Source organism: Thermobia domestica, chromosome 7 (assembly GCF_964235325.1).
Source record: "Thermobia domestica chromosome 7, izTheDome1.hap1.1, whole genome shotgun sequence".
NCBI lineage: Eukaryota > Metazoa > Arthropoda > Insecta > Zygentoma > Lepismatidae > Thermobia > Thermobia domestica.
The window spans coordinates 157,890,559-157,909,208 of record NC_137460.1 but is presented as its reverse complement, the minus strand read 5'-3'; the positions used below and the strand labels follow the sequence as shown (position 1 = coordinate 157,909,208).

The 18,650-nt window shown below is 36.4% G+C and overlaps 1 protein-coding gene across 1 annotated transcript; it reads left to right on the top strand.

Moving 5' to 3' along the window:
- Positions 1 to 968: 968 nt before the first annotated feature.
- Positions 969 to 17,013, top strand: LOC145690525 (protein lethal(2)essential for life-like). Its single transcript, XM_081765486.1, has 3 exons — positions 969 to 1,263; positions 12,314 to 12,739; positions 16,675 to 17,013. The coding sequence occupies exons 2-3, from the start codon at positions 12,314 to 12,316 to the stop codon at positions 16,810 to 16,812; spliced, it is 564 nt and encodes a 187-aa protein (XP_081621612.1). The 5' UTR covers positions 969 to 1,263; the 3' UTR covers positions 16,813 to 17,013.
- Positions 17,014 to 18,650: the final 1,637 nt, after the last annotated feature.

The following is an 18,650-nucleotide window of genomic DNA, read 5'->3' as shown; positions in this document are numbered from 1 at the left end:
CATGCAGCAGAGGAGAATGCTCTACCACTGAGCCACCGCGGCCCCAAAACTGCATTGAAATATGATTTTCGATACAATCTACGATTTTCGATACAATCGCAACGGGCCGCGGTAGCTCAGTGGCAAAGCGTTCACCTTTGGTGCATGGGGTCCTTGGTTCGATTGCAGCTCGCGTCAAGTGAGCCTTATGGAAGACAAACAGTGTGCGTGGGTTTTGTCGGGGTTCTCCTGTTTCCTCCCACTTTCCTCATTCCACCATTTCATTCATTTCTCATCATCACCATCTTCTTTAGCCTAACCGGTATAACCATGGGAAGTAAAACAAAGATTTCAATCACTAATTAAATAAGGTATTCTCAAGGAAGATTCTTATATTAAAAAAAAAATAATAAAATAACATTCAAATAATTTCTATAACTCCTAATTTAAAAAAAAAACTTATCCTAAAATATACGGTAATTAATTAACAAAGTAAAGTGGGATACATATAGCCAAAAGGGTTAAGAACATTTTTTGAGTTGAGTTGATTTTGAGTTTATCCCTTTCAGCAGTAAGGCTACATGAAACGGGACTTACTGATTAACGTGGAATCCAAAGAAATAAACAATAGCGCCAGCCGGGATCGAGCCAGGGACCCCGAGCGTTAGAGGTGAACGCTCTACCACTTAGCCACCGCGCCCCCATAGGAAAATTTAGTCAACTTAAAAGAAAAACAACCGACTTCAAAAATGCACTAAAACAAACTCTACACTTTTAATCTAAATGTTAACGTTGTGATTTCTTGATTTATGTTTGTAATCTTTCACTTATCAATTCATCTACTTATGTAACTCACTCCTATTGTCATTAGCATTTTGGTGATGTGACGTTCTGAAGTTAACCTTCTCTAACAAGCAAGTTTTACTGCATACAGGTAATTGTTAGTTCAACGGATGGCAACACTAGGAAGTGACAGAAGATTCCACTGTGTTCTAGTCCAGTTATTTCGCCACATCGGACTCGCCACACTATTTCATTCATGTTTGTTGATACAACTGAGCAAACGCAGTAAACGAAAGGGGGCGTAGCTTCTGGAAGGAGAATATGCGGGGAAAATATCGCACTGGAATCTTCCAGATAAACTAGAGTTAATATTAAAAGGTTGATAAAGCACGAGAAGGCAATAGTTGCAATACGACTGGCCTAGAGGTACTGTACTGTGAATTAAAAGAATTGTGAGTGTTTTTAGAGCAGCTGAGCATTGAAAAGTGACACAAGAACAAGGTAAGGTATATAATATTACCGTGATTCGATATGATGCTTTCTGCTCCTTATGTCTTTTTACTTTCTTTCCTCATATTTGCCCTTGAGTTTATATGTGCATGTGTAGTGCCCTTGTACTTTATCTATGAGCGTGTGTGTGTGTGGGGGGGGATTTAACGCATATCGCATGTCTTGCGCTCCGTCTGCTCCTTATTGTCTTTTTATTTTTATTCCTCACTTTTGCCCTTGTACTTTCTACGTGCATGTGTAGTGCCCTTGTACTTTATATGAGACTGTGTGTGTGTGGAGGGGGGGGGGATTTAACGCATATCGCATGTCTTGTGCTGGAGGATACTTCTTACTCTTGCATTACGTAGGGAAATGGTATTTCATGTGGAAGTGGTAATAGAACTCAGAAGAAACGCAGATCAGGGTGTATTCACACTTTATATTGGAGTGTGAATACAAGATGATCTGGGTTTCCTATGTGTTCTGTTACCACTTGCACATGAAATAACATAATTTCCCTACGTAATGGAAGAGTAAGAAGTATCCTGGAGCACCGGAAACAAGGGCGGTCTCATGTATACTATTACCCTCATTTTTTTAAAAAATATTATTTACATTTTTACTTGCCAAAATTCTTATTCTATATATTCTCTTTTTTCTATTTTAATTTGGGTCTAGTCAACTGTTATTGTAAATTTGTCAACTTTTCCCTTTATTTTTCTTGGTTCAAATAATCCTAAAGACGTTACGAAGTTATCTCCTGACACGTGCCAAAATAATTGCATAGAGATTGATAATATGCGTCAAACTATTGTTTCCCCGTACGGGAATAAATACACATCCTGATGTGCGGCATAAAAGCGACGGTGGGGAAAATCTCACAAAGTTGTACTAGGTGGCCACTAAAAGCAAATATACCATCGAATAGCTGGAATATGTTATTTTCACGTAAAGAATATATGGCTGATGTTTAGTATCTCCCTCAACCTAAGTAGTAGTACGGTAGTAGTAGTAGGAAGTGGTTAGAAGCCCCGCAGGGTTTGGCGTGTAGGTGTAGTTTTGGCGCACCCCTAGAAATAATTGTTGAAAAATTGTAATTCTTTCACTAATTTACTTCTTGTCTCCTAAAAGATTTTCACTGGGCGACATGAAAATATCTCACTTGGCATAGATAAAATTCAAAAGGGCCACCAGAGATAATTGTTGAAAAATTGCAATTCTTTTTCGATTTGCGTATAAATACGGTTTCCGGATGTACGGCATAAGAACTATAGTGCGAAAGCACAAACCAACCTGTGCTAGGTGGCCATTAAAGAGCACGGATGCTATCCAACCAAGTCAGGTTAAGGCAAAGATGGTGGGCACGTGCGAGGGTGCGTCCGAATGGAGCAGGCGCGTCAGCGATGGTGGATGTACGCGTAAGCGAGACACTTAAAAAGGAGTGTATTTTGGCAAATATGCGAGTTTCAATACCACTTGTCATGGCTTTACACTAGTAACTTTCTGTTTGTAAACAGAAAATACAGCTGTACACTGGCAGGAATACACCACCGGTGGAAAATAACATCAAATAGTCATCTTACATATGCACTCACTTATTTCAACCACCGTAAAGCACTTGTAATGATTTTACACGAGTAACCCTACACTTGTAAACCTGAAATACAACTGTTTACTTTGTATAAAATTTTGTCGCCTGCAGAAATATGTTCCTTATGAATATATCTTTTTATACAAAGTATTCAATTTCACCTGTATGTCTTCCAAAATGTGATGCGCCAAAACTACACCAGCATAGGGGTTGGTTGGGTTCTGTTCTCGACATAAAATAGTCAAATTAAAGAGTTGAGGGAGATACTAAATACCATCCGAATATATTTATGCAAAATTATTTGAGAGGTGTAATTGAACCCCCTTTTTATTTAAGATAAATGTATTTGAATCGGAATGAATTACCTAGGTATAGAAATACGGCTCAGGTACTAACTTCTTTTAAAATTCATCAGAAGTATTTCAAACGCTTTCCCGGGGTTGACTGCTATATCGTTGGACCAATTGTAGGGAATTTACCACCAGGTGACTTGGTTTTGGCATTAGCCGAGCAGACGGGTCCTGCAAATTTTGAGGGATTTCTTACATTTTCAGGTTAAGTTCATCAGGAGATTACTCGGGTAGACGGTTCTAGCAAGTTTTCTATTTGGTAGAACCATCTGCTCGAGTGCTCGAGTGAACCTTTTGTTTTGATCTATGAAGCAGCGTGAGTGAAAGTCAGGGAAAGTTAGGGAAAGATGAGTAGAATAGTTGAAGTTAAGGTGGTTGATGATCCTCGTTTTTGATGATGTAAGCGGAACTAGATATGGAAGTGGGAGAGACTGTTTAGTGGAGATGAGGCACACTTATAATTTATTGGCGGGAAAGGCAGTGTGGGAGTAGTGCGTATGTCAAGGTTGTGACATATCATGTTTAGGTTTTATCTAACATAACCTAAACTATTTTAGTACGTATTGGTACTTTTTTTCTTTCGATTTCCGTGTGTTACTGCGATACAGCACTAATACCCTCTCCCGTGATAGTGAGAGAAGGTCACTGTATTCGCAGGTCTATGTACACGCAGTGTCACAAGCTTTTCAGCGTAGCCCTCATCCTAATCGTTCTGCTTGTCACTATTCAACAACTTTATACGTAACCCCTAGAAGCGTTCAATGCATCTTAGTTTTGTCCCTTTTTAAAATTCGAAAAGGACAAAAAAAAAAAAAATCTTCTGTTGTGATTTGAGTCAATAGTGAATTTTGTAGAAAATTGCTGCAAATAAATAAATACAGCACGATTCCTTTACAGAGTTCATACGGATCTTGAGAAATCTATTTTCCTAACTTTCATGACAAGTATCGGATGACGCTGACACACACACACACACACACACACACACACACATATATATATATATATATATATATATATATAAGGAATAAATAACTTTGACTATTTATATATGAAAACGTTTATTCTATAGAGATAAATAGTAATCAATTGCTCATATATTCCATTTCTCTCCATATATTCCATAAAAATCTGAGCTGCGTCCCATATTGTGATCATTAATGTCTCTCTACAAACATCTGACAATCACTCTAAAGGTACGATACTTGTCAGATATTAATTTAGCTGATAGTGGTTGGCTAAACTGAAATTGGTGTACACTTAATGTTAGAAAAATATATTTTAGAAAACTTCCTTGACTTTCCCCGATTTCCAGTCTTTTTCCGTGAGCTTCCCTGACCAGTAGGAACGCTGTTTTATAGTACAGTGAAATCTGTCTATGTGGGCCACGATCGGTTCCATTTGAAAAGTGGCCAACTTACAGAAAATAAATGTGATTGAATCTTTAGAATAGAGTTTCTACTATTACAGTGAAACCTGTATATGTTGGCCATTACCGGTTGCATTGAAACGTGGCTAATTTAGACAGGTGGCCAACTTACAGAAAATAGGTGTCATTAGTGTATTTTTAGAATAGGATTTCTAGTATTACTTGATCGTAAAAAATTCATAAACAATGGCACGGCAGCTCCTCTAATAAATAAATAAATAAATATATATATATATATATATATATATATATATATATATATATAGAGCGAGAGAGAGAGAGAGAGAGTAATCAGTGGCATATTTACTATTTTGTTTCGGGTGGCTTTGCTACCTTTATTCCTGGAAATGTGACAATTCTGAAAGATATTTGATTTACTTTAAAATAGTAAATAATATTTCGGGGGGCTTAAGCCCGGAAGCCCCCTTAAATACGCCACTGAGAGTAATCATAACAATATACGATAATAGAAAAATACGTATCGTTATGGAGGTTTATTCTAGACATACTTCTTTTATTCTTTTTGGCACATACTGTATGTACATCTAATTTTGTAGTTCCTTGCATAGTATCCTCTACCGCTTGTTAGTGAGCTACAAATGTTTCCCTCGAAGCAAAAGATGTTTTGAGAAAATTTTAATGAAATTCACATCTTAAAACCTCCGCTATCTTTCGACAAGCCGTCAGATGCCAATAGTTGACAATTAAGATGGTTAGCTTTCACTTGAATTACTAAAGTTCCCCACTGATGAAAGGAGCCGTTATACCTAAAGGTTTTACCAAAACATACCGGGTAAACAAATACGTACTGTAATTTCCTGAATTCTTGTACGTGATTTTCCTTATTCACATCTTCCTTCACCACCCCTTTGTCAGGGTAGCGTTCTGGCCATTGACCTCCAAGAACGAATCGTGGGAATCTATGCTTCTTTGTTCTCAGAAGTAAATACAAAACATCTACCTTGGGAATACAAAAGAGTTCAGAAAAATAACAAAACTGTATTTTGCGTGGCCAAGATACGCAGGAAAATTTATTATTGTCATCATAGGGTAAACATTGCTTCAATGCGGCCAACTTCCAAGATAGATAGCTGGCCAACTTACAGAGTAATAAGCAACCTATGTCTTATGGAAAAATGCAGGTTCAAAACGAACCAGGCAAGATAAGCAGGTGGCCAACTTAGAGAAGTAGCCAAGTTTACAGGTTTTACTGTACTTGATTGTACAATTTTAATAAGCAACGGCACAACGGACACTTTTAAATAATTTCCGCCACGTGAACTTTGTGGTGGACAAACACCGTGTGCGTGGGTATTCTCGGGGTTCTCCCGTTTCCTCCCACTTTCACCATTCCACCATTTCATTCATTTCTCATAATCAGTCTCCTTTAGCCTAACCAGCATAACCGTGGGACGTAAAATTTAAAGATTTCATTACTTTTAAATAATTTATATAGAGTAATCATAACAATGCCAGTACCAGAAAAAATTACAATATATTTAATATATTTACCTTTCTTCCTGAAAACTAGTCTGGTACACTGAATTATTCGGATTGAAAACACAATAACCATAAAATCGAAACGTATGTACGCAATTTATTGAAATTGATATTGTAGTACACTGAGTTATTCAGATTGAAAACAAGAGGGACCAAAACTATAAATTGAACAATTTATATGCAGTTTATATGATTTTTTTTTTTTTCGGCAACGACAAATATTTTCTGTAGATACCTTTTGAAAAGTAGCAAATCAGTTATTAATAAATTTACTCATGGTGTTCATTCTAGACGCATGTCTTTTATTCTTTTTGGCACATTTGCACATTCTAATTTCGTAGTTTAATTACCTTGTGTTAACGAGCTACAAGTGCTTCCCTTGGAGCGAAAGATGTTTTGAGAAAATCTTAAGGGAATTCATGTCTCAAAACTCCGCTGCCTTTCGACAAGCTGTCAGGTGCCAATAGATGACAATTGAGATGGTTGGCTTTAACCTTGAGAATTTTCCGGGATTTCTAAAGCTCCCCACTGATGAAAGGAGCCGATATAGCTAATGGTTTTACCAAAACCGACAGGGTAAACAAATACGTACAACCATTTCCTGAATTCCTGTACGTACATTTCCTTATTCACAACTTCCTTCATCACCCCTTTGTCAGGGTAGTGTTCTGGCCTTTGACCTCCAAGAACAAATCGTGGGAATCCATGCTTCTTTCTTTCCAGTCACAAATACAGAACATCTGCCTCTCATATGGGAATAGAGAGTTAAGAAACATAACAAAACTTATTTTGCGTGGTCAAGATACGCAGGTAAATTTATAATTATCATCGTAGAATAAACATTGCTTCGTTGCGGCCAACTTCCAAGATAGACAGGTGGCAAACTTAGAGTAATAAGTAACGAATGTCTTATGGAAAAATGCAGTTTCAAGACGAACCAGGCCAAGATAAACAGGTGGTCAACTTAGAGAGGTGGCCAAGTTGACAGCTTTTACTGTATAAGGTGGGTGTAGATAATACCCTTGAAATAGCTTCATATGGAAAGATGACATGATAAATCAGGCGAGCATGGAGACTATTCAATGTCCTTGAAACGAGATGTATGTAGCGGAAACTTCTAGGATGGGTTACCATTGAATTTCGTTCTGTGTTGTCTGAAATTTTGAAAGACTACTGCTTTTGTCACAAAATGACAAATCGTAATCGTAATAAGGTTTATTGAAATATGTATCTTAAGGGGCTTAAGCGAAAATTTGCTCCTAAGAAGTGGGGGACGGGTATAATTATTATAATATTCAAATTTCTCTTTACTCAGAAAATCCCTAAGATAAAGATTCGCTTAAGTCCTTTATGCTGCAATATTTTCAGTAGGTTCAATATTTTAAGGCTGACAAACGTGAAATATTTGTCATTTATGATGAAATTGTCATTACCTTAAGTGTTTGAGAATTCTTTGGTGCACATTCACTTTAAGATGACTTGGTCGTTTTTCGTGTAAATACTGCGTCCGGAAATATTCCGTAAAAATTACAAACCAACTTGTGCTAGGTGACTAAAAAGTACGAATGCTATCTGAGTGCAGAAGCGTAGAAGAGGGGTCCAAACAGTAGCGACGGAATGCGTCCATAGGGAGCAGGCGCGTCAGCGATGGTGAGAATGCCTATTAACGAGAATTTTGCTAAGAACACTAAGTTAGGTATCTTCTTTATCGCCAATTTTGTCCTCGAAGAAAGTACCATTCACTACCGACTTTTGCCAGTCTGTTACTTTAATTGAATATTTCTTTCCTCTCTTGAAACGTCACCACTTTTATTATTCTGTCTTTGAATCTTTACCTTTACATCACCTATTTTTCTTTTTTTAACATTTATATAAGGGTCATTCTATTTAAAATGGGACTTTTGATGTAACTGATATGCTGATAGGCAGGTAGAAATCAAAACACGTTGCAATTGTGTAAGTACATACATTGCAAAGGTAACTTAAAATTAATAATGAACTCGGTAATATTTTTATAATTTTATTTAAAAATATTGATGTCAAAATAGGTGATATGTCACCACCGTGTGTTGTAACCACTTACAGTTTTACTTGAATGATTCAAAATTACGAAATTACTAAATTCCCAACGTTCCATTTAGAATTATTATATTTTACTATGTGTAATCATGTGTATGGTTATTTATATGTAAGTTTGAATATAACATGTCAGTAAAAATCTGCCTTTCTTTAAAAGATAAACAACTCTGAGGTTTCTTTTTTTTAATCCCAAAAAATAAAACAAATTTTACTACCTGTTAAAAACAGGTTACTTTTTCTTTAGAAAGTATATCCACAAAAGCATACTTTTTAACTTATAAATTATTCATTGTAACTTCGGAAAATTCAAGATTGCTAATAAAATTCCAACTGACCAAAGCAGTATATATATATTTTAAGACTATATATTGTGTTACAGTTTCGGCTATGTAACACAATATATCATTATCATCATAGGTATTCTACCATTATTGGCAGGTCACTTGCCGCAGCTAAGAAGCTTCCATGCTCTACGGTCCTCCGCTAACTTCTTCGTCTTCGCGTATGGTCTCACCATTTCTAACACTCTCTCATTCGTTTTCCGCTCGACCCAACTACTTCTTTCCATTCTTCTCCACGCCCATATTTCGAAGGCTTCCAGTCGATTTTCGTCACCTTTACGTAATGACCACGTTTCCGCCTTATACAGTACAACACTCCACACGAAGCATTTTATGAGTTTTTTTTCTCAACTCTTTATTCAAGGTCCCACAAAACAGTCTTTTCTCCTCCTAAAGGCTTCTTTCGCCATTCCTATCCTTGCTTTTATTTCACGTTCGCACTTCATGTTATTACAATATATAATCATAAAATATATATACTGCTTTGGTCAGTTGGAGTTTTATTAGCATACTTTTTAAATGAATATTGAATACCGGTATGCGTCCTATTAAATAAAGTACTTATATGGCACTGGCACTTATATGGCTGAAATGTTTCAAAATAAAGGAATCGGATGTAAATCCATTCCCAGGCGGACCTCTCTAACCTATTGCACAAGGGCTGAATGTGAATGAAAGTTGAGTTTCCAGATTCAATTGACAGATATGATTGTTGAGAAGTTATAGTAGGTAATAATGCAGACATCTGTACGCTAAAATTTCATCTGCGACGAGAGTGAACTAATTGCGTGAAAGTTGTCGAATCAATTCAGTATCAATAGTACAGTCTCCAAGTTGCTTTTTTAAGTTTGCAGTGCCATCATATCTGAATGCTGCTGGTGTATACTAGCGGGTAAATGGGTAGCGGTAGCGTTAGGTAAATATTCGATCTCGATTAGTGTAAAGCATTAATGCTATAAAATGCTGTAGAGCTGATATTTTAATTACTTCTGGGCCATCGGGTCTGTCCGGGTCGCTGGGTTTGTCATCAGATTTGTCCGAGTGGGACCGGATCTGAAAAACGAAACCAACTTTCATGCGACGAGGTAAAGTCGTGACCAAAGTGACTCAGGTTGCAGCAGTAACAAATAATTTACCAAGAAATAGGAATATCCGATATCAGTAGCGAAGAAGCTTTCGGGAAATAATCTAAACCTGATATTGTTATTTTTCAGTTTAATTTACCTTTTTATCAAAAGAATTTTTTAGGTTAGTTGCTAATGTTGAATTATTAGATGAACTATTTTCAGTACTGGAAAGATGTTAACGAAAATATTCAGCTAAATCGGGGACGGTTGTGAAAAACGTGTGTGTGTTTGGGGAGGAGAGGGAATTTTAAAAGTTTGGTGCCAGTGTTCTGTAAGCTATTGAGAAAATAATGGCTAGAAGGAAAGGAAATCTCTTGAAATGAATGCTGAAACATTATTCAATTTGAAGCTAAAATTGTTAGTAGTTAGATTATGTTCAACATAAGATAAACCTTACTACATTCACAGCTTGACTGATAACATGCCAAATGTTATGTATTTTTGGCCACATTAAATATAACAACCCATTCTTTTTTATCAAGAACGTATGCATACATGACAGCACAAATGCTATTAATATATATCTATATTATACAAATAAAAGACTTGTCTATCGTAACGAGAAATAGTCACTTTTCGGTAGTTTGGTAAGAGGCTCATATTGTTCCTATTTAAAACTTGTAATTTCAGCTATACGTCTATTACTTTTGCTATGTGTGCGCAAGATTTTTCAAAAGGGTGGTTAATCTTCGGTTGGTCTGGTAGTTGTAACGGAATTCTTTACTCTCGAACCTCAAATATGGATTCTGTAAATTTCGGTCGATTACTGATTCTATCATTCAGAATGTTTCTCGTCATGGAGAAGATTTAATCGCGGTCTTTTTAGATCTTCTACACGCTGATACTACCTGGCGCCCTGGAATCCTGCAACTGCATTCTTCGGGACTGCATGATTCCATGGCCCTCTTTATAGAACAGTTTTTAGGTTACCGATATTTAGGCCGAGTTGGCTCTACCCTTTCTAATCACTTCCTTCAAGAAAATTGTCCCTCAAGAATGTGATCTTGTTCGCTGTAGCTGTCAATAGTATAATGTCTTCTACTGCTGCTCCTGGTGTCCTTTGTGTGGATGATCTTACCATCTGTTGTCAAGTGACCTTCGTACATCTAGCCAACAACTTCGGCTTATTTTGAATGCCTCTGGACATCACACTGCGTTGTTTTTCTCTCGACAAAACTAAATGTGTTCAGTTTTGTCTGTTACATACCTGTGTTTTCAACGTTGACTTTTATTTCACCGGAACACGTCTATCGTTTGATAGTGTTCTTTCTCTGGACTTACAATTTGATACCGAACTTACTAGGTTTCCACATCTACGTAATTTGAAGTGTACTTACCTCAGAGCGCTAATCCTCTTAAGAGTTTATTGTTCCTGGGGTGCGGATAATGGAATACTCTTACGCCTTTATCGTGCTCTCATCCGTTCTAACCTCCATTATGACTGTGTGGTTTACTTTTCTGCTAGGCCGTCACTTCGTCAACTGGATACGGTTAATCATGTTGGTATTAATTTGTATAAAAGTGCTTTCCAAATTAGCCCTATACATAGCCTCTGCACAAGATCCTTCTCGTATGCTTCGTAGAAGGTACCTGATATTCCGTTATTTTGCACTGATCTTTACCCAGTATTCAATTCTTGTCTTTTACAATAATGGCAGTTGAAATGGGACCTAGCATCTGACAACATATTGCATGCTATTAAACTTCGCTTAGAGTTTTTAATATGGCACTAAGCACGCTTCAGAACAACTCTGCATAAGGCCCATTAAGTTTTTACAGTTCATTTAACTTTTGCATGCACTTTGTTCCAGGTATAAATGTTTTTACTCGTTGTCATTATCTTATTAGTTTTAATTAGTATAGGTTTTGTACTTTTATTGCTATTTGGTTCGCTTTACTGTGGTGTTTTGTCAGCGTTTTTTCATAGCCAATTATTTCTTTCTGCACATTTTTATCCCTACTAATCATTGTGAATCCCGTGTACACCTTTCGCCGAGCAGTCCCGACAGAGATCAACTTGTCATTGTTTTAACTAACACTCCCCTTTGACTGAGTCCTTTTACGTTTTACTATATGCTGTGACATGTCTTTTATTTTAACCTTGTTTTCCTTGCTTTTAGTCATAGTCGTGAACTGGTACAAATACCCTGGTGTTGGTGCACCCATATAATTACCAACTCTTGGTTTTATCATTCTTTCTTTTCTAAGCAGTTTCTTTCACGACCTTTTGATCTTTGTTTTCAATATTCTATCACAGTTACTTCTAGCATTACTACGCTCGACAACTGTGGTGTCCTCGGTTGTCTTTTCATTAGTCTTATTTTCGAGAAACAAATCTCTACAATGTTTTCTGTATTGGAAGTATCCCATACAAAATACTTCAAATATAGGATAATCCAGATTGGGACGTAACACAATTACTTGATGTGCTGTTCGCATGTCACTCACACGTTAATGAAAAATCATGGATGCATTATGCTTCAAGGGTATATTGAGCAACACAATTTTCCTAGTTAAAGGAAAGGTTAAGGAGCTAATATTCGGTATCTTTCTTTGTACATTAACTTTTCAGTATTTTTCTTTAATATGCGTTTTGATGTCTACTACGGTATAGATGTATTAATGCAGTATATATGTCATTGCAGATGGCACTTGGACCCTATTTGCTTCGCAGGAGCCTTCTTGAGAGTCCTCTTGACTTATTCGACCAGAACTTTGGTTTGGGATTGTATTCGGATGATTTGTTTCGACCAGAGCCAGTGACTCTCGTGCACTTGCACTCAATACCCCGACAGCGATCACGCCTATCTGTACCTAGCTCTGGTGGCGATGGCAATAAGAAAAAATTCCAGGTGAATATTGATGTGCAGCAGTTCAAACCCAGTGAAATATCCGTGAAGACAGCGGATAATTTCGTTGTTGTAGAAGGGAAACATGAAGAAAGGCAGGATGAACATGGTTTTGTATCACGACACTTCGTTCGCCGCTACAGACTTCCAGAAGACGTGAAGCCAGAAACAGTCACTTCCAGCCTCTCATCGGATGGTGTTCTTACAATTCATGCCCCAAGGGTGAGTACATATAGTTATCTTGAGGTACATTGTCATTTATCTACTGTCATCGCTCCCCCCTTTCTTTAAAAAAAAAAAAAAAAAAAAAAAAAAAAAAAAAAAAAAAAGCATTTCAAATGCAAGTTGGAGACTTAAGTAGAATTTTCTTTTGTCGCAGACTGTTCGGTCATGCTGACTTTACAAGACTCACTCATAATTACATTTGTACTATGTGAAGATATTGATTACTTCAACTTACGCACCACTGTAACACAATTGTCTATAATTTATTTTACGATGATGAGTGAAGTGAATGTTAATTTCAGCTCTATAATACAGTGAGACCTCTGTAATACGGACAGTTTTTTTTTTTTTTTTTTTTTTTTCTCTCGTCAGAAACAAAACCCTCCCTTTGCGGATGATCTGAGTTATGAAAACGGATAGTCTTCCCTCCGTTTTAGTGACGTCTTCATAAGGAACAGTAATTATCAGCGTGGAAGAAAATAATTTTTTAAAATCATTTTTGTTGATCTTTTTGATTTTAAATAATTTTTTTATTTAAATAAAATCTTTCTTCTCGTACAATACAAGTTGCGAACTGGAGGAAAAACAGTAGCAATTAGTATTAAATGTTAATTATGTCATTTAAGTGAGAGTATTAGGGTTGAAGTTTGAATTCATCCCAAATCGTTAACCTATTTCAACCCCTTAAGTTATAAAATCTAAGAAGTTTTTAAGTTTGAGACGGGATCGGACCCTGCTAATTACGCTGCTATTATCTCGAACAAACAGACGCGCACTTAAATGTCGATGGTGATTTCCCCGGTGAAAGATTTAAAAACCCTATGATACGGAGAGAAGAAAGCAAGATTCTCCCGTTACCCGTTCAGAACGAGATTTTCCCTAATCATCCTCTGCATGGCACTTGTTTTCATACTGTGCTGTACATACATTTGAGTCTCATTGTATTATGATTATTATCTTCCATAATCGAAATAACATAACAACAGGATTTCACTATTCATCTCAGCGACCCCAAGAACTATGAATTCAACATTGGTAGTTTTCGATATTTTTAAAATTCCCCCATGTTATTCTTATGGGGACTTGCATCTCCATATCTCAATTCAGGTGTTATCTAGGGAACTGGAACAGTTTCATTGGATCATTTCTCAGAGCTTTAAAACATTAATTTTCATTAATTAACATTTATTTTCACTTTAAATAAATTCATTTCGGAATTTGATTTAAATCAATGATTTTTGTTTAAAAAATGAAGTGATTTTAAATCTTGATCAAAATCGTGATTTAAGTCACTGATTAAATCAATCCACCCTAATATTTATTCTCAGTTCATACGCATTTGGCATCAGAAGTTTTTACAGTTGGAAAATAAATCTGAGATACGTACAGTAGATATTCCCTTCCATCCAATTGAGAGATATTTGTGGAATTTAACAACTTATCATAAATTTGGTGATACTATGTAATGGTTTCTCACTCGAATTCACTTTTTGCAACTGTTGTAAACACTAGAATCTACTAGCAGATACTATTATGAATTTTATAGAACTTACGATAAACATTTATACTCATCCAATCAAAGATAATGCAGATATAAGGTAAGTCGCGTTTCTTATGAATATGTATCGGTACCCTACAGCTTGAATCAGTAGATACAATATTTCATATTCTTATTTTTAGTACAATCAGTATACGAATTAAGGATCTTTACAGGGAAACGAAATGTACATGGAGAAAATTACCTCACGTATATTATATTTTGTAATAACTCATACATGCATGACATCTCAAACTGTAGTTTGTTTACGGAGGTGAATGTCCCCCTCCGTTCAGCAATTTTAGCGCATAGTATTTCAGTATTGTTCTATATTTGGATGCCACGGTGAGTCACTAACAGAGCGTTTACCTCTGACTCGTGGGATCTCTGGTTCAATCCGAGCTACTGCCAACTTGGCTTTGTGATGGACACCGTGTACGTGGGTTTTCTAGGAGTCCTTCCGCTTCCTCCCACTTTCATTACCATTATTATCCATCTAATCATGAGACTCCTTTGCCTCTGTGCATAATCATGGGATTTTAGACTAGAAAATAACCTATATTTGTATTTGTAACTGATGTATGTACTGTATACTGCATACAATTACAGTATGTACTGTCAGCAGGCCCGTATTTATATATTGTGCTCTAAATAATTTGCCGCCCCTCGCGCAAACTTATGTCTCAAACAAAGAAACAAGCCATGATTCTGCAAAGATACCATCCCTTGTTGATTAGCAGTTTAGGTATTACAAGTTACAAAAGTTACAACATAATTTTAAATGGCCTAATTCTCTCATTGATGATTATGATGTGGTACTCTACCCGAATGTAGGTGTTCGACACGAAGGTCCCTGGGCAAGGTGAACCAATGGTAGGTTGGCAATTGCCTTCCATGAGATGATGACGTACTAAGAACGGGACCTACAGCTTAACTTGGGATCCGAACCACGTGTATCCCCACTGGGAATCGAACCCAGGACCCATTGATTACAAGGCAACGAGCTTAACCATTCATCCATTGGCGATACATTGTCTCAATACTGGCATGTAATTTATTCATTTAAGTTTTAATTTACTGTCCGGAGAACATGCATTCTAGTAGTTCTTAATCAACCGTTATGCCATTTTTATATTTCATAATTTCACTTGAATTATGATTGAATTTCTGAAATGTTTACTCTTATCCAGTAATTATTGGTGATAACTTATAAGAAAAATAATTGTTTACATTATTCACTGTCAGTAATAGCATCAATATTAGTAATACAATAAATTCTGTGTGTAGCGCTTTTCAACTCGAGAACCATAATAGATAGAAACGTGAAATTTTAATGTTTTAAAGCTCTGAGAAATGATCCAATGAAACTGTTCCAGTTCCCTAGATAACACCTGAATTGAGATATGGAGATGGAAGTCCCCATAAGAATAACATGGGGGCATTTTAAAAATATCGAAAACTACCAATGTTGAATTCATAGCTCTTGGGGTCGCTGAGATGAATAGTGACAGTTTTGGTCCTATTCAACTTCAAGGTCATACTTCACTCCCACACGAAGGAGCGATATTTTAAAAGTAATCGAAAACGACAGATATTAGTGTTGAATTCATAGTTTTTGAAGTCGCTGAGTTTAACGGTATCAGTTTTCATTGTTAAAGTTCATCCTCATCCCGTGGATGGGAGTGGGAGAGGATGACTTTTCAAAAATAATCAGATAAGCTAGCTAATTAGTTACTGCTGTAATTAGAGCGAATGAAACCCATTAACATATTGTCTCGCGCTTGTGCGGGACTCTGCGGTTGCTAGTTTTAGATATTACCTTACTGTGAATCTTAAAAAATAAATAAATAAATAATAATAATCCAAAAACTTGCCACCCGCTAAATTTTGCAGCCCTGTGCTCTAGCACAGAATAGCACTTACCTAAATACGGTCCTGGGTGTCAGTAATCTAAATTTGTGTAGCCTTTCTGTAATGGACATCTCTTACTTGTGGACAAATAATAATGTCTCATCAGTGTCCGTTACTCAGAAGTTTCACTGAGTAGCTAGGTTTTACTTTTATTATTTTGTACAGAAATCTCTAAACTCTTTTTGGCGAGGGTTTAGTGGTAAAGTGTTAGTCTCCGGTGAGAAGACTCTGGCTCGAGTCCGACATTCGTGATGGCCATGGCCCTACATTCTGGTTCCACTATTATTTAATTCAAAACAGAGCATCGATATAAAACTGCCATATATAATTCGTATCAATACTGAAACAAATTTGGTTTAAAATAGTACACACTTATCGTGAACAAGTGAAGCTGAATCTAGTAAAGTTAACTTAGCAAATTCATGTAAATGTTACTTCATTTATGAATGACGAGCTTAACGTATATTGTTTTGGTTTCTTGCAGGCTCTACCAGAATCCACTGCTAAAGAGAGGATCATTCCTATTACACGTACCGGAGCACCTGCAGTTCAACAGACACAGCAGATACAACAAGAGGCACAACAGCCACAGAGTGAAAAAGCACCGTCACCCGAGCAATAATTTGTTGCAGTCGATTCTTTTCGCTCAGGCATTATTCAACTAAGACTGATACTTACCAAAAATGTTGTTCATTATGTAGAGTTAACTGATGTCATGTACCTTTACGCATTTTTAATGCAATTACTTTTCTTACGTTGTTCCAAGTGTTTGGGCTTGGCCCAATTAAGTTCATGATGTATTTAAATAAAATGTTGTTCACTACATTTTTGTTTACTTTCAAATTTACGATTGTCATTGAAATATTTTGGTTTAATTTTTTTACTAGGACCCACTCTTTTAAAACCAAATCATAGCACAGTCCTTTTTATTACATATTTAAAAGATATATAGTCTATCCATTAGTAATTATTCTTGACCACCTTTTACTGTTAGTGTCAAGTTTGGCTGTGATTTTTTTTTTTTTTTTAATGCTTCAACTGGAAATAAATATTTCACTTAGCAGAAGATGGTTTTAATTTGTCTTAATTCTATGTGCAAATATAGAGCTTTCCTGAATAGACGTGTGACTAATTTTCAGCGTCGTTAAGTTAATTGATGGCAGTTCTGATGCCATTTATGTCCAAGTTTGGTCTCCAGTAGTGGCAAGACCCTTAGTCCTCTTAGGGTGAGTGGGAGGGGCAGTCATAAAAATAATTTTAAAAAATACTCTCATTAGTGTCAAATCCATAGTTTTGATGTCACTTAGAGTAACACTGCAGATGACAATATTTAAGTTCACCCCCATTAGCACCCTGAAGGGGTGTGAAATTTACATCTAAAACTAATTGAAAATGAGTGATATTGTCGAATCCGTAGCTTTTGGAAGCCATATCCATATCACAGCTGTGGAATGGACATTTCTATTCCCCTCATCTTATTCAAGAACGACAAATTTATGATACGGGAAACGGAGTTCGTATATTTGTTGTTGCTTTTGCTGAAACCTGACAGTATCAATGTATTCGTTCCGTATACTATATCAGGGAAGTTTTGTGCTTGCTTCCTAAGTGGAAAGAGTCTCTTGGATCTCAAGTATATCAAGGTCTTGTACTTGAGTTGTTTCGTAGCGGACAGAAGTCTTTGATCAGGTAATGGCGATTGCTTTGAAACAAATGCTGAGTATGAGAATTAAATCTGTCATATCTGTAGTTTGGTGTCGAGAAACAAATTTGTGAACCAAAGGCTTAAGAACAACTCAAATTTTAATATAAACTATGCCAAAGATCATTAACTTATGATAAATGAAATATGAAAGAATTTTTGAAACTAAGAAATATAATGTAAAACTTTGCAAGCGGAGGCAAAGGAACCTAACCTAGACACACTAAAGAATTACTTACAGCGTAGTGATCGTAGTTCAGTGGTCAAGGCCCTCGACCAGTAGTCTGGAGGTACTCGGATCGAATCCACGTCGGGAGTGTATTTTTATTTTTTACTTTAGGATTTTTGGTGGCGATTGATCGTTTTATTATTTTCAGATTTTGAATACTCGGATGTTCCAATACTTGCACTATCAACTCTTCAGGGATAGCAATAGTAATAATAAACTAATAATAATAATAACCTCAAAGAAGATTAAAAGTTAGGATCTTATTATCACTCAGGTCATAACATTACAAACAGAAACGTGACATTTGGAAAGAATATTTCGCTTTTGTTTAATGTTGCCCATGAGAAGAGGAGTTTCTCATCTAGTTTCTAAAACAAAACAAAATCTGGAGGAGAATTAACATTTTACATGGAGACGGGACAAGGCTAACTCAAATTATCGTCTCCCTTTGGAGATGAGAAACGAGACGAAAACTATCGTAAACATTTCTCGTCTTATCTCTATTCTCGAAATAGCCTATGTCCATTCT

Excerpts from the sequence above, each read along its gene's own strand:
- LOC145690525 (XM_081765486.1), top strand. The coding sequence starts at position 12,314 with ATGGCACTTGGACCCTATTTGCTTCGCAGGAGCCTTCTTGAGAGTCCT. Across the intron at positions 12,740-16,674 it reads TTACAATTCATGCCCCAAGG|GCTCTACCAGAATCCACTGC; the intron begins GTGAGTACATAT and ends GGTTTCTTGCAG.